General features: G+C 43.5%; 1 protein-coding gene across 1 annotated transcript in view; it reads right to left on the minus strand.

Moving 5' to 3' along the window:
- LOC144946112 (contactin-4-like) overlaps nucleotides 1–17,298 on the minus strand; it is a 158,646-nt gene that overhangs the window by 27,657 nt on the left and 113,691 nt on the right. Inside the window, exons 15-18 of the mRNA XM_078874854.1 lie at nucleotides 6,565–6,723; nucleotides 4,626–4,775; nucleotides 2,661–2,731; nucleotides 60–294 (exon numbers count right to left, since the gene is read on the minus strand). Coding sequence (XP_078730980.1) covers nucleotides 60–294; nucleotides 2,661–2,731; nucleotides 4,626–4,775; nucleotides 6,565–6,723 — 615 coding nt within the window. The remainder of the gene's footprint in view (nucleotides 1–59; nucleotides 295–2,660; nucleotides 2,732–4,625; nucleotides 4,776–6,564; nucleotides 6,724–17,298) is intronic.

Consider the following 17,298-nt stretch of genomic DNA (forward strand, 5'->3'; position numbering starts at 1 on the left):
CGTGCGCACATGGTGGATGTTCAGGATACGCTTCGGCACAAATCGTAGGCGCTTGTTACCGTTTTCCGCCGAGTGCACGATGGTGATGTCGCTGAAGGCGCTCTCTCCGTTCATGTTGTACGCCCTGATCTGGACCTGGAAGGCCGTGTACGGCTTGGTGCTCTCGTTGCGGTATATGTATCTGGAGGACTCTGCCAGCGGAATTGTGACTTTCCTCCAGGGCATCGTCCCGTTCTCCCTGAAGGCCACGATGTAGCCGAAATCGGGCCCGTAGCGATGCGTTCTCTCCACGGGCTGCAAATGCAAACAGCAGCAAAGGTTCGAACGGATTAGTCGGCAAATCTAGATCTGAAGTTTGCGTGACTGCAATGATCCATACTCTTTGGTTCTTTCGGCAACATCGCTGCTCTTTTGCCCACGACAGCAATTTGTTTCTTGTTCTGGCTTTCCCACCTGATGACGGACGCTTGTGTTGCTTCCGAAACGTCGTGATTTAATTAATTTTATATTTTATTTTATACCTACGTGACTTTACCGAAAGAACCAAAGAGTATGGATTAGTCGGCAGTTTGTAACATTTATTCTCTGCAGACGTTTCATTGGGGGATGCACCCATGGTGTAATAGTTGGCCCACTTCCAACTGCAATCCAGAGGGGGCCCGTTCGATCTCCCAGCCTGGCAATTGAATCACTGGGCAATTCTTCTTCAATACTACCATAGCTGGTCTACCCAGCAGTTTGGCTACTCTGATCGTTTGCTCCCGGAGAGCCTCAAATGAGTCTCATGACACTTGGGTGCAAGGCGGTGATTCGATTCGCACGTCGCATATTTTGCAGTAATTAGTGGCTAAACTCACCTCTTCCAATATGTCTAGCCCCTTGGAAAAGTCGACGAAAATATCGCTCAGAGAGGCCTTCTAGTGCTCCCTCCAGTGGAGGCCCTTCTACCAGTAGTGGTATGAACAAGAACCTGCAGGGCTGCACCTTAATCTAAAAAAAACCCATGAAATTAAAGTTGTGCCTGAAAACGTCTGAAACGTGCTTCACACTTAATGCTAAATTTAGCGCTCTTTGCACATAGGCTGTGCATGTTAATGAAAGTGTAAAATTACATTTCAATTAATATCTCTTTTCGCAAGTGTGTGCTATTCTTACAACATTTCACACTTACCTGGTATGACTATTAAGTATACAAAAAAGTAATTAGCCTGTGGTGCTCGATGACGCAAGTGAAACATTTATCAATGCCTTTGTTTTTTGCAGAACCATTGGTGAATGGGCATGAATTCTCGTACACTGGAAAACTCGTTTTAATCCCTTTGATTGCCCCGCTTTCACAAGCAGGATATCAGTCGCACTGGCGTCAGAGTTCTGACAGAGCCGATCATCGCGGCTGTGATCCATCCACTAACCACAGATTCATTCAAAAATTTTGGTGACGAACAAAAAAGAGGAAACGGTGGACTTCCTGGAAACATTTATTTCATGCCCAGCTGCTGGCGAACGGGCCTGCGCTCGAGATGAACACCTCTAGAGGCCACTTGCTCCACTTGCTCCACACTGAGCGGACGCCTTGCAAGAGGTGACGGTACCCACCCTGCCCCCCACCACACGCCACCTGCCCATCGACCCACTGATGCTGCTGGGTGGACAGAGGCGTGGGTCATTTAAGAAACTCCTCCGCATCGTCTCAACCTGCCGAGCCAAGAGATAGATCGACGACCTCTGGGTTGCACGTCCAGCCTGCTAAGCATTACACCTCGGCAGGCATCCCTGCGTTTGGTAACTACTTGTTATGTAATATGAAAAGAGTCTAGAATATATATTAAAGTAAATAGGAATGTATGTGTATTATGATGGTAAAGGGCAATTATGTGCATACCTTTAGCATGTTATTTTCAACTTGCTATTGCTACTTATAGGAAACACATTAGCGTGCCAATAAGGCAACTCGATAGTCATTCCCATTTTTCTTGTTCCTGGTGATTGCCTAGTAAGTGTGCGATAGCCTCCAGTCTGACTCACTGGACATTTAATTGACCGGTAATGGATAGCAAGCTAAATGAGCCCAGGTTGTTGGTTCAGTGGCTTTCAATGCGTGGTCCATATACCACCTAAATGGGTTCATAATACCCCAACATCCTGTAAAATAAATAATACATTAAAAAAATCACTTTTAGGCTGAATGTTTATTCTCTCTCTGTAATTAATTGCAAGATGCTACAGTTTCATATGCAATATTACAGTAATTATCTTCATTCCATCATGAATCACCCCATTGGCTGCCAAGACACATTCATGGGGGAGACCTTGCATTGCGATATTTGGCTCATTCGATTAATGAGTGTTTCACACGTGGGTGCAAACTGTGCTCATAAGACCCGTGTGGAAAACCCGTACATATGAAGGGTTGACACTTAAAGCTCCACACAGATAGATTCATGAACGCATTGCTGTACCGTCATCTCCTTTTACCTCTGCAGCCAAAGCTTACACCACCCGGTATTGCCAGGCAGTCTGCCATCCATGTACTCACGAGGATTAACCGTCGCTTAGCTTCTGAGCTCTGACCAAATTGGGTGCACTCGGGGTAACTCGGTCGTGGGCATGTGAGTGCAGGTGGGATGGCTTTGCAGCGTGATGTGCAGAGGCGCGCGTACCGTCCACGTGATGACAAGTTCATGAGCATGTCCACCGCCGCCGCCGATGTTACTTGGAGGTGTTCTGGGGGCTGTTGGTGAAACGTAAACAACGGCACGGCTGATATACGAATGTATACGGTCCCACGCTCGCTTAGCATGCGCCGTGCACGTCATCGTAGTGGAGAAGGCTTTGGAGTCGGGCTCAAGGTAAAACATAAAACAAGCGAAGTGCCTTTTTTTTGATAACCAATCAACGACAATCGTTAGAAGAATACAACTGGAAAACACACATTGGGTGTTTGTATAACCCGTGACAATTACTGATGGTGCACTGGGAAGACCAGTATGAAATAAAAAGCAGAGCAAGGGCAGATCAATTTAAAGCTTTCGTGACTGCAAGGATTCATATTCTTGGTTCTTTCGGTAAAGTCATGTAGAAGGGAAATAATAAACTAAAATAAAATTCTCACGATGTTTCGATTGCAACAAAAGCAATCATCATCAGGTGTGAAAAACCACAGCAAGAAAAAAACGCCACTTTTTTCAATTTTATCGCTGTGGTTTTCACACCTGATGACGATTGCTTGTGTTGCAATCGAAACGTCGTGATAATTAAAATGTTTTATTTATTTTATTTTATTATTTCCCTTGTACGTGACTTTACCGAAAGAACTAAGAAGATGAATCTCTGCAGTCACGAAAGCTTGAAATCGAAATTTAGTGACCAATTGCCATGTTTTGCTCACGTGACAAACCTTACTAATTGCTTGCGTTGGGTGGTGGTGGGTTTAACGACGCATTTATATTTACGCGATCTAACCCCCCAAAAAAATCTCTGTTACGAATAATATTGGTCGTGAAAGCCGAGATGTTACAGACATTAGGGACATCACGTTGACCGTTACGAAAAGTAGGTGGGCTTTAGCGGGACATGTCTCGAAACAGGAATGATTGCTGATGGTCAGGTCTAGTGACAGGGTGGCCGCCAAAGGAGATAACACGGCCCGTGAACGTCACCACCACGGAGATGGAGCGGCGAAGTCAGATCGTGTGCACGCAGGCGTTTGCATGGACCGTTGCATCATGAAACTACAAGGAATGGTGGCAACGGGAGGAGGCCTTCAAGCAGCTGTCGACTGATCATAACTGATGATATAACAGAATCGAGTAATGTGCACGCTTATGGAAACTATAATAATCGAGTGGGAAATGTTTTAGCTTCAAAAGTGCATTTTAGGTGCAAATCGTTACAATTGAGTTTAGCCTTCCATCAGCATTTTATTCGGATGGTCTCTGAATAATATTGTAAGTTCTGCCATGGTGCTGTTGTCAGCTATGGCAGGATATGGCATATAGATCGCTGCATTATTTCACGTGAAGTGTAATATGAAAATAAATGTTAAACAATGTCGATCGCCTTGCAACACAAAGACACTTTGACGTTGTTGATTTAACCTGCGACTCATTCTGAAAATATTCATGGCTCTTATGAATCGCGTGCTCATCCGCTGCCACGTGAGTCAGCGAGTAAAAACAAAGCCCAAGTTATTCCCTGCTCAAATGAGGATTGAGGCCGTGCTCATATCCTGTTAACATCCCCTGAAGCCAATGGTAGAAAATCCACTTGCAGCAGGATAAACCATTTTTGACCCCAGATGGATGATGGGCTGAGTGAACCACTGACCAGGATTTTAACTCGCAAACCCTTCCAACTGCGAGCCGCTCACTCGACCGCTCAGTCACCGGGCTGGATAAAATAAATGAGTGAACCTTCAAGGCTGCATAAACATAGGCAGATACAATTGCCTTCCAGTCAATTCCAGTTATTCCTAGAAGCCGGCCCATGGAGTTAAAGTGGAAACCCCGATGCAGTTTGACACTGGGACACTTTGACCTGGTAAAGTGGCCCAGCAAGAAACCCCTACGCTGCTCCGCACTGGGATGTTGTTAAAGTGATGGGGAGGGGGGGGTGACGTGCTGTACCAGATGCCAACGTCCGGACGCGCCTGGATGGCGCGCTGGGGTCGCTGTCTCCCAGGAGATTGGTGGCGATTGTCTGGAATTCGTAATCCATCCAGGGCGTCAGTCCCACCACCATCACCATTTCTGAGTCGCCTGCGATATTTTCTGGATCTGTTGAATAATGCACATCGTGTAAACTGTTAATCACATCACAGTTTGTGGTCCTTACCAAACACACACGTGCTTAAATTTCGATTTAAAGATTTCGTGACTGCAGGGATTCATATTCTTGGATCTTTCGGTAAAGTCACGTAGAAGGGAAATGAAAAAATAATAAAAAATAAAACACCTGCGGACGGCTGCTTGTGTTGTGGCCGAAACGTCGTGAGAATTTTATTATGTTTTGTTTGTATTATTTTATTATTTCCCTTCTACGTGACTTTACCGAAAGATCCGAGAATACACGTGCTTAACATTCAGAAGAATACAGGGCTACGGGGAACCGTCCTCTGGCGTGATTATGAACGCGTGCCGCATTCGTATGGCGAGAGATGCCTCCCGGAAGATGATTCTGCACGGCTGGTGGTGTCTTTCGTTCTCTGGGTGTTCATGTAATGCGAGGGACAAACATCTTCCGCAAGGTCATTCTAAACAACCATAGAGATGTACATATATATTTCTAAACAACCATAGAGATTACATATATTTTTTTTTTAAAGGAAGCTAATGGAAGACGATGTACTTTCCAGATCGAATGATGCACCTCCAAACTTTTGCTTTCAAATACACGGGGGGAGAGGTAGGCGAAGGGGGGGGGGGGGGTCTAAGTGTTGGCTTATAATTTGGAGAATAATGTACGGAGTTTCTTATTCTCTATATACATACTGTGAGACTCACAGTAAGCCATTTCCTATTAAGTTTGTCATAGTGCTGCTTGGCACACGGAGTTCTGTCCCAGAATGTTTTTTTTCAAGCTGTGCAAAGACTCATTGTCCTCTAAGTGCTCAACGCGAAGAACTTACCGCACGTGTCCCTAATTTAGAGATGCTGTGTCTAGACTTGTCTCCTTCTATTAGACGTTCCAGGGCCGAATTTTTCAGATGCACTCAGAAAACTGGACCGATTGATGTGAGAAACCATATCATTTTCTGCAAATTGTATATTTCAGAAGCTGCGATATCTCATTATGATTTTTTTTTAAATAGTTGGAAACATATATACGTATTTATCCACGTGCCTGCTGCTTTAAATATAATTAATTCTAGATTTGAAGCTTTCGTGACTGCAAGGATTCATACTCTTAGTTCTTTCGGTAAAGTCACGGAGGTAAAAAATGAAATTATTGTTTTATTTTTATTAATTTCAATTTAAATATAATTAAACATCAACGATTGATCTGATGTCATAACATTTTATACGATGGCACCTATATAAAATCTATATTCGGGATTAAGATGGATAACAGTAGATTTTGTTTTATTACCATAACCAATTTCTGCAAACCAACAAATCAGTATGCTTACAACACGATACGTTTACGATGTGTCAATGCTCAGGATTGATGCAGAGGCAAGGCATGAATGAACACGCTACAAAACCCTTAGCCAATTCAATTACAGCATTGCCATGCATCACGCATTACATTCCCACTGCAGTTCAACATATGATGTGATCAGATCTGTTGCATAAAGTTTAGCCGCTGCATCCTCAACGTATGATTGCATTCTCAACACACGATCACATCCGACCATCAATGCCAACTTAGAACACATATCCGGTACGCGTGTCTTCAAAGGTAACTGTTCCATGACCCGAGTGAAAGGAATTATTCATTTTCTCAAGAGGTGGCAGGCAGCGCAGTCACTCTGCTGGAGTGATCTTTACCACAAGGGTCTCGTGTGGCCCCAAGAAAAATAAATGGTTGCGTGACATGAACATTTTGACAGCGACATTCTCTCACCCGTCTTGACGTCTTGCCAATCAGCAGTAAAGGGCGTTCGGCCTCGCACTTTATAGGCAGTGATGGGGCTGTGGTTGTTTAGCCCGGGGCTCCAGGACAGCACGACAGTTGTGTCGGTCACATCGTCAGCGAGCACCCCTTCTGGAGGGCCTGGAGGACCTGTTTGGCAAAGCGGGTTTTGTTTTTTGGTTAGAAGGACACTTGAGTAATACTCCACATTCACCGATGCGGTGTTAAGAGTTGGCGCGTAGACATTCGCTGGGTCTTTTCCGTGATACCGCCATTCTGGCAGCGATGCGGAAGACCTCAAATTCAACACACTGCAGTCAATAAGACTGCCCTAAAAAAAACAAATGGGCGATGTTTCGTGCCATGGTTCGTCTTCGTAGCAGATGAAGAAGCGCCATTACTATGAAGAAGGGCCGATCCATGAAAGGTCGAAGGAGGGAGGGGGGGGGGGGGTTATTGACGTTTACTGCCCTGTCGAGACAAGTCAAAGCGGATCGCAATTCAAACGAGTACCGAGCGGGACATTAATCTCCGTTGTCACCCATAAACCGTCGATAAAAACATTCCACATTACCATGCTGGGAGCTGTTCTCGCCATAGGGGAACGTCTGTTTATTAGCCATAAAGTAGTGCTCATAATGATAACAATATTAATGTAGCGAAAGAGTTTGTTGTGTGCATGAAGGAAAGCTCTGGTGAGCTTCAATGCTCGTTCCTGCTTTGATATGAATTCATATTTCCTTTATTGGGCATTGGTGTTTCATATTCTTGCCGGGTGTAACATTCTGCCGCCGCTGTCATCTGCTGGCCGAGTTTCCCTTGAAAATATCTGAAAAGCTCAATGGGCTCGACTCGGGAAACATAATTTCCCACTGACTACTGATATCCAGAACCCGACTGCCGCTTGACTGCCTGGAGAAAATTCGTGCACACGAGGATAGACAACTGAATTTCCATGAAATCATAAAACAGAGACCCACGCTCTCCACTGCATCACGTGCAAGAGGTTGTAGGTTTGATCCTGACGCCTGCATATTTGGAGTTTGCATGTTCTCCCCGTGGTCACGTGAATTTTTATCCGGGTCCTCCGGTTTTTCCCCTCCACATTTACAATTAATGTGCGTTTAGAGTATGTGGCTGCTATAGATGTCCACATGATAAGCCACTTTGTCGAGCTATCATTTTGTGGCCTGACGCTTCTGAAAAATATCTGTATATCCTTACTTGCTAAAAATAAAATTGTTGTTTATCGCTTAAACTTACTGTGATCCACCAACCTTGTCCTCAAGCTGATTGATTATAGGCTTTGCCAATCACCGTATTCTGTTGGTGGCATTCGGATGCCTCACCATGAGGGATCGCTCCATTTGATTGTGGGTGTGTTCTGGGAGCAGCTCGAATATCTTAAAATATCGGCAGGTTGGATTCGATCGCTTCTCGGATACTGCTGGGAATTGGGTCACACCGTTCGAACCGGCGGTCGGTTGTGCTGCTGTAAGATATCTTGGAATATCAATGCACTGCAGTCAATCGTGGATGTGGTCTGTTCAGATGTCTTGGATAATACACGGCCATTGGCTTGCCGTATTTACAGGATATATAAGTGGACTGGAACTTGTGTGAAGTGCAGCTAACCAATGTTGGAAAAAACACCAATTACCCCAATGAGCACTCCAGAAGTTTAAAAGTAATCGTTAAAATGTATTTTCTCATAGAGAGTACTTTTTCATTGCAATACATTTATCTGAATACAGGGATGCCGCCATGCTGCAATGGTTAGCAAACGAGAGGTCACCAGTCTTGATTTGAAGTTTCCGTGACTGCAGGAATCCATACTCTTTGGTTCTGTCGGTAAAGTCACGTAGGTAGAAAATAAAATAAATCACGACGTTTCGAGCACAACACAAGCGTCCATCATCACACGCAAAGCATGCTGTCCCACCTGATGATGGACGCTTGTGTTACGCCCGAAACGTCGTGATTTGTTTTATTTTATATTAAACCTACGTGACTTTGCCGAAAGAACCAAAGAAGTGGTCACCAGTTCGATATCTCGGTGCGGCAGTTTAAATGATGATGAAGCTATTTTAAATCCCCCGACCTCTGGCTAGCGGTGTGATTGGCTACACCGGTGTCAGTCGACTGGTGGGTCGCTTGTGGTGGGGTAAAATGTGAGTAAACCCATCCTCTTACAAGGCGCCTTGAGACGTTAGTGGAAGGCGCCTGACAAATAAATGCAAAATTATAATTATTGTTATTATTGTTATTGTATTCCAAGGTGCCTGGCCAGCGCGAAAGAGTTGGCTAAAATACCCTCTAGAGTGGACCTCTAAGAGCTTCAAGTGGAGGCTCTTCTACCAGCAGTGGCATAAGCAAGCAATTGAAGTGCTGGACCTTAGATTAATATTTATTTATGTTAATATTATTAAAAAGTTGATTATATTTTTTCGTAAAAATAATTTTTATTTTTTTATACCAGTTAGGGTCTTTCCGACTCATGGATTCACATGAAGGAAAGTGTTGTGCGTAAATAAATAGCTCTCTATTGGTTAGTGGACTGATGAAACTTTTCAAATTTTCTTGCTGTGGTTTTCACACCTGATGATGATTGCTTGTGTTGCAATCGAAACGTCGTGATAATTTAATAGTTTTTAATTTTATTTTATTATTTCCCTTCTACGTGACTTTACCTAAAAAACCAAGAATATGAATCCCTGCAGTCACGAAAGCTTAAAATCGAAATTTAAATTAACCTACTTTCAAAATAAAAATCGTAACACCAAACTTCTTGACATCGCCACTTACGTGGCTGGTGGCGACAAATCATTACGTGGGCGATACTCTGAACGGCCCGCGTTTGCCAGAGCCGTGCCTCGAACGTTGAATCCACTTATCCCCATCGAGGCATCGTGCGTTCCTCTCGCTCGCATCTGTGCTCCGGTGCATTACCACATCGCCGCACCCCGACTGCTCGATGTGCCGAACGCGTGTCCCCCACGTGCGGTTAGGCCTTTGGGCTTTAAGGGTATCAAGTTTGGGACCATAGATTGGGGCTCACCAAGCAATCGCATTCATTATACAGCACACACACACACACGCGCACGCGCACGTGTTTGTGTTCATGTTTGCTGCTTTGGTAAGCGAACTGCATAATGGTTACTCCACACCTCTCTATCCCTTGCGGTAACCCCGGTAACTAACCAAGTGGCTCAGCGCGAGAATGAGTGGGTCACAATCAAAAGGTTGTGAATTCAATTCCTGGGTGTGTGTTGACTGGGCTCATCATCCCTCTGGGGTCGATAAAATAGATATCACTTCTTGAGGAACTCAAGAGTGGTTGTCCTATGGATGGTCTCACCCTGCCAGAATTTTTTTTTGTCATTTACACCACTGGATCAGGGCTGTAATCAGGAAATGGGTATTATGTCCTTGATCATTTGAGCAAGAATTCACTTTGACTTTTTGACTAGTAGCCACAAGAACCAATGATAAAAAAACTAACTTTTAAATTGACGATATAACCTTTGAGGTTTGAATGCAACTGTAGAAATGGGTTGATCAAATTGAACGATCTTACTATCCTTACGTAGCAACCTGTCACAGGCTACACCTACCTTCTATTAGCCTTCGCGTTACACTGCACAGGTTACAAATGACTTGGTTTTCCTGAAAATGGGAATCATGAGACTTTCAGAACTCTAGGCTGACCCTGCCCTATGAGTAAAATCAATCAGCCTCCAAGCTATAATTTTGGAGGCCCAAATATAAGCTTTCTAGCCTTTCTAAAAGATCATTATAATTTACGTGTCACTCAGTTATAATTGTATGTAAATTGGACATGCATTATGTGGTTTTTTTTGGTCAGCATTGTCCTGCTCATGTTAAGTTAAACTACAAACTCTGCTTCTAATTGATCTATTTGTTCATCTCTTCCTTCTGTTGCACTCATTAAGCAAGCGAAACAGAAATGTACATCGAATATGTTAATTGAGTAAAATAAAAACTCAATATTAAATCAATGGTCCACGTTAAAATAATATTACGCTGAACATATTAGTTAAAATGTCCTCAGTGATGCAGTGACTTAAATGAACATACATTATTTCCTCTGTACAGCATGCAAATGATTCAGCGAGTCACCATAATTAACACACATATATATATAACATACGTATTTTAAGTGTAGTTGTTTACAAACTCAATTAACTCTAAAAAGTAATTGATCAACATTTACATCTGACATTTATATGATCATAAAACAATGTTGGCAACGGGATGATTTACAATGGCAATACATCGCGACTTGACCAAACTGGAACTACAGTAATGAAATTAGTTTATGACACCAATTAAATCGAGGCGAAGATTATGTTGACTTCACCAGATGGAGACTACAGCTCAACACAAATGCGTATTAGAATTGAATGTGTAATTTATTATTTCGTTCGTTTTGTTTTCTGTCACGATACTGCATTGCTAAATCACGTCGCTTCTTACGCGTGGTTTCTATCTTTTGTTTTACTGGTTAGTGGAACAAGTGATGACATTGCCAATAGTTCAATGCGACTCGCATGATCGTAGCTAAATTGGAAAACTGTGTATACAATGTACATGAGGAATGATCATGCATGTGTGTGCAGTGCCAATGGTAATGTGCGAGGCATATTGGGTCTGTAAGGAAATTGAAGCGTTTGCAAACATTAACCGAGCTAGACTGTGCAAAATATGTTTATTGTGTGGAACATCTGATTTAACTTTCTTGAAACGTGTGCGTGTGTGCGCCTGCATATTAACAATACGCAAAGAAGAAACTGATTCATAGAGCACTCTGCAATGACTGACCTGTCACTGACAATAGTTATGGCATGACATCACGATCAATGTTTTTCATTTTATATTCAAATGCCGGCTCCTTAACCCCTTGCAGGCTGGAGTTGTATTAAAACAATAAATGCAAACACGCCCTCAGAGCCCTCTTAAGCAATGGATGGATATTAATAATGCATTTGAGAATAATGAAAGAAATCATACATGCAGAAAAATAATGTGATTATTTTATTAGGTGGATTTGCAATTTTGGAATATTGTTCTATAAAATTACATTTAATTAAATTGTCTAACAATTAAGATCATTTTTTTAATAATTGCCACATGGCCAATGAAAACTGTGCTATAAAATGCTAGCTAGCTCTTTTAAACAGACCCACCATGACACAGCTTTTGTCAGCAGATTAGTTTAGTAGAAAAACAAACTGTGAACAATCTTGATTTAAGCTTTCGTGACTGCAGGAATCCATACTCTCTGTTTCTTTCGGTAAAGTCACGTGGGTAGAAAAAAATAATCAAAGAAAACACGACGTTTCGGTCGCAACACAAGCGTCCGTCTTCAGGTGCGGAAAAGGAAAACTGTGAACACGTGTTTACTGTATACTCTATTGGGATAGTATTACACATGTGAAAGCTTTGAGCCAAAACCCCGTGCACTACTTTTCAGCAAAATAATCAAATGTTAAGTGAACCACTTGAAAGAAGTGAACATTTGTTTCACTGGATTTAAAATAATTTGATTACTGCGGCACAATAATACGTAGATAAGGCTGGATGAATGGCTGACCAAATTACAGCTGCACTCATAACAAGGTTAGAGATAATTTCACGGGAGTTAAGATTATTCTAGATGCTATTTTTTACCCAGATCTGGCACTGAAATCACATCGGTTATATTTGAAAATTGCACATTTTCAAGACGAGAATGAGAATATGGCAGAGTTAAATGCAATTACTTCTTGCGGGACAAAATTTATGGGGCAAATTTTGCGTGTGTGCGCATGTGCCTGCGTCTATGTGTTCATGCGTCTGCATGTTTATGCTTGTTAACCATACTTTTTTCAACAGTCTGTTAAAGGCTACGTGGGATCTTTGTCCTTGTATAGAGTTAGGACATGTGGGTGTGTATGTGTGTGGAGGGGAGCAATGTGATGCTCGCTAACAGCACTGGCCCCAAGAGCCGTTTCAAGTTATATGGGGGGATTTTTGTATTTGTGTATGGGGAGCGGAGGTGCATCGGTTAGGATATTGTGCTCCGAACCTGGCGACCCGACTTCCATTCCCACTCTGAACAATTAACAGCTGCAAATATTTGAACCACCCCCTAGGTCGACTCAGCGACAAATTAGTGCGTGGTGCAATGTCGAAACAACATCGCCACACGGCAGACAAAATCTGTCGTGCGTGGTGCTGGCACCTACCCACCCGTGTGCTGTGCCGGGGTTCATAGGTGCTACTCGCAAACAGCACTTGCACCAAAAGTCTGTAAAAAAAAACTATACAGGAGATATTTATCTTTGCGTGGGTACGTAGAAACGGTGGCGCAGTGGTTAAATGCACAGCGCTACAATCTTTGAAACTTGAGCTGTGAACCCCGGTGATCAGTGGCGAGCGATATGTTATAGTATGCACGTTGAACATCTTTCGGCACCCTAAGAACTGATCCAGTCTTGGATCACCTCCACCTTGAATGAGTGCCCGACACAGTGTGTAGACATGAGCAATAGCGAGACAACCGTGGTTAGGCGAGGTGCTGGCCAGCGGACCTCCCGGTGCTCCAATCACAGCACTTTGGGGAATCTTCGTCTTTGTGTGTGTGTGTGATTGTCAGAGGACGTCATATTCTTAGGTTTTTTCGGTAAAGTCACGTAGGTAAAAAATGTAAATTAATAAAAGTAAAATAAAAATAAAATAATATAATGATATAATAAAAATCTTATTTTTATTTAACTTTTTATTTTACTTTTATTAATTAAATTTTTTTTACCTATGTTAATTTACCGAAAAAACCTAAGAATATGAATCCTTGCAGTCACGAAAGCTTCAAATCTTGAATTGTCAGAGGACGGTTGATTCCTAAGCCTTCCAAAATTCATATTGGGATCTCGTGTGGGCTTCCTGCAGATCTCCTCAGCCTAAAAAATGCGTACCCAGAGTGCCGTGAGTTCGGTTCCGGGGAGGTGATGGCTGAACGGGGTCATTCCGGCACCACGACCTCCTCGTGTGCCATGCTGGCATTAATGGCTTCTCTCCAAGAACACTGTGATGTTGCACTTAGCACATTGTGCCAAATGGCAGTAACAATTAAATGTACCGAACAGGCGTATAATGCGGGCGAGTGTAACGGATCGCGATTTGATGAAATAATTGGAGAAGAGGAAAAAAAATGCTTTAAACTATTTATCACGTGGCAACTGCCAGCATGACTAAAAGGTTAAATTAAATGATAAAGTCTTCATTATGCAAAGCAATTAATTAAACTGCTACCTGCAGTGAAAATGAGCGCATGATCAACGAGCGAGGAATGTGCTGAACTTTATATTGTTATTGTCTCCAAGCCTCGCGGCCAAGGGTTATTTTTACCACCTGACATTTTCCGAAAACTCTGCTAAGGCTGGCTTTGTGCGAGAGTAACATCTGCCGTAAGGCACTACCACTCGAGTGCAACATCATGCCGATCGATAACAATCATCAGAGTCTTGTCCCCTATGTTTCTATAATCCTACGAGCAGGTTCATAACAAATTAAGGCGAGAAGGATGTGCCGTGCATTCATAATAATGCCCACAACAGCGTTCTAGAATGTTCCATCGAGAAATGTGAGCGCCCACTCCCGGGGGGTAAATTCTGCAAGTGGAATACAAGAGTTGACATCCCACGACGTTCGGTTGCTACCCCCACAACGACTCTGGGACCTGGCGATTCCACATTGGTGGCTACCCGCGGTTTGTCCGCAGGATGCTTCGCGCGACGATGGCGTAGTAAGTGGAATTATTTATGTCATCACTCGCCCACTTTGTTTCTCGCTTGCTCGCTCGCTCGCTTGCTGCTGCTGCTGCACACTTATCGCGTGTGTCACGGCGCACACTCGCGTTCTACTGATCTGCATGACCCCCGCGGTATTAAGGAAGCTCACATCCATCTCGAGAACGGCGGTGTTATTGGAAAATGATGGTCGGCCGAACATTATTAAATTATTTACCAGCACGCCTCCCTGGTTAATATGCCCGTGCCCTACGTTTTTACGAGGTGGTTTGTACAGTTATTGGCGGAACTGCATAAAACGCAAAAGGTTATTACAGGCATGGCTCAGGAGGGAATGGCTTGATTTGGTTCGCTTAATTTTCCACGCAACAAGAAGCAGTTGCTGTTACTGAGGTGCAGAATTACTTCTTGCACACATTAGCTATGCATGCTGAGGATAGTATGTGCAGTAATATGTTAGGTGCCTGATTTTTTTTTTTACACTGGAAAGATCTTTTTTTTCTTTTCATATTTTAAGGAAAGACTTTCACAACCAAAAGTAAGGCGACGTGTACCATGCAGATAATGAACACCTACATACGTGTGTGTGTGTGTGTATATAGAGTAGCCCGGTTTTACAGTTGGTTCGTACACCACACTAAGATGCCACCTATCAAGTTTGATTACCAGCCATGGTTCACATCAGTGGTGGGTAATCTATGAACCGGTTCTGTACGTACGTTAAAACTTTTTTCGCACCACACGTAGCCAACCGTGCTAATCGGAGGTGCGAGATGGGAAGTTCTGATCTCCATCTCCTATCACGTCCACTGTCCGGCATGGTGAAGTATGCTCGAGCAACCCCCATTGAGCAACCTTCGGCAATGGATTTACAAAAATGGCAGTAAACTATGTATTATATATGCGTGCACTGCAGTTAATTCGCAGAAGGTTCATTATTGCTGGCACATCGTGGCAGAGGGAGTGATTCATGGACTATTGAAGGACACCGGGGGGAAAGGTCAATGTTGCCCATTGGGCCTTCGCTTCCTGAGTGATCAACAAGACTCGGGGTCCCTGACTCTCACCAACAGACAAAGGTCCCCCGTATAGCCTGAACACACCGTTGGGGCAAGTACTGTTAGCGAGCACCTTTAAAGGTCGGCACGGCGCACGAGGGGATGGGTGGCCAGCACCACGCGCGGATGCCTTTGTCTCCCGAGTGACGATGTTTACACATCGTACAACGGTACTCATTTGAGGCAGAGTCGACCTAGGAGAGGCCCAGGAACGTTTCAGATAATATAATCGTCACTGGTGTTGGCCGCGAGGGGGAAATCGGAGTCGGGCCGCCGGGTTGGTAGTGCAGCGCGCTTAACCACGTACACGACACACACACACACCACAAACGCGCACGCGCGCTCCCACACACAGGGCACGTTCTCAAAAAAAAAGCCAGCAATCTTTTCATATGTACACGTGACTGGGAACAGTCGAGGACTTTCAGCTGTCACTGGATAAATATCTGGGGCGCCGCTAGACCGACCGGAGGAGATGGCACGTGACGAGTTGCCACGGCCATGTCGAGGGGTGTCAAGTGGGTGGTGTGGGGTGCCAGGTGCGAGTGTCATTTATTTTTGAGTTGAAATGAAGCCTTGGGAAGAGTGGCAACCCAGCAGTAGGCTCCGCGAGGTCCCTGCAGCACGGCTGAAGCCAATCGCTCGCTGCTAAATAAAAAGGTGACCTGCACGCTGTTTGCATGCGCGGATTAAACTTGTCATGTTACAGGTTTAGCTGTAAATTTCCTCTCGTTAATTATGCATAAGCGTCTGCTTTTGTTTGTGCAGGCAGCAGCACACACACGCGCACGCTGGTTACAATTGTCATTGATGCAGCGGGTTTATATAAGCTCCGGAATGCAGTTAAACCCTTCTTGAAAAAGTGAAAAATGAAATTGGCTGCGAAGGACGGGTGACCCTCAGTCGATTGATAATTCACTGTGAAAAAAAAAATCGGCTTTTTGTTCCTGGGTAGTAAGTGTTATTTTATAATTGCTTATGACTCAAAAGTACAAAAAATAGCTATTATTCCACACAAACTTTGCTTTTGTGACCAGGGCAGTGATATTTTGAAATGTAACTATTTTCAATGAGAAAACGTGTGAATTTGTGTCATTCCTTCACATAAAGTCCTGGTCACAAAAGCAAAGTTTGTAGGGAATAAGAGCCATGTTCTACTACTTTAGCAATTAGAAAATAGCACTTACTACCCAGCAACAAAAATATGTTACTGCGTGTAATGAGTGTGCCCAGTGCCTCGCCAAAATATTAGTAGCAATAATCACAAAATGATATTAGATGGAGATGCTTTAAAAAAAGAAACTGCTGATTATAAAGGACCGTGAACAAAAGTATGCAAATAAGTGGGCCTCGATACCAAAGCGGTGTCACGGTTTTGGAAACGAGGCGTCAACAAATGTTCGAGAGGTTGCCGGCTCCGTGGTGTTTTCCCTTCACACGCCACAGTCACCGTGTCCACTCTGTCTGTGGGCCACGGGTGTGCCCGAGGAAACACGAACAAATGTATTCATTCCAGTAAGATGCAGCAGCTGTGGCTGCAGAGTTTGGTAGTACATGTTGTTGACGTCGTTCATTGTGAAAATTCGGTCACATTTTCTATGACCTGCACTGTTACATTGCTTTTATGGCTTTATTTTGGTGATTTTCGATAAGTTTTTTGGTTTGGCCATGTTTGTTTGTTGTAGTACAGAGTTAAACTGATTGCCTTAATCGAAGTTGTCTTGTGGTTGTTGTTGTTTGACTTGCATCCCACTGGAGTTTTTGCACATTTTTGTGTACGGTGCTTTTTCTGCAATATTTTACCGTTTTTTCTTGGATTTTCTGTTTGCACTCAGTCACATATTCACTTTAAGATG

This window comes from Lampetra fluviatilis, chromosome 40, assembly GCF_964198595.1.
Source record: "Lampetra fluviatilis chromosome 40, kcLamFluv1.1, whole genome shotgun sequence".
NCBI classification, from domain to species: Eukaryota; Metazoa; Chordata; class Hyperoartia; order Petromyzontiformes; family Petromyzontidae; genus Lampetra; species Lampetra fluviatilis.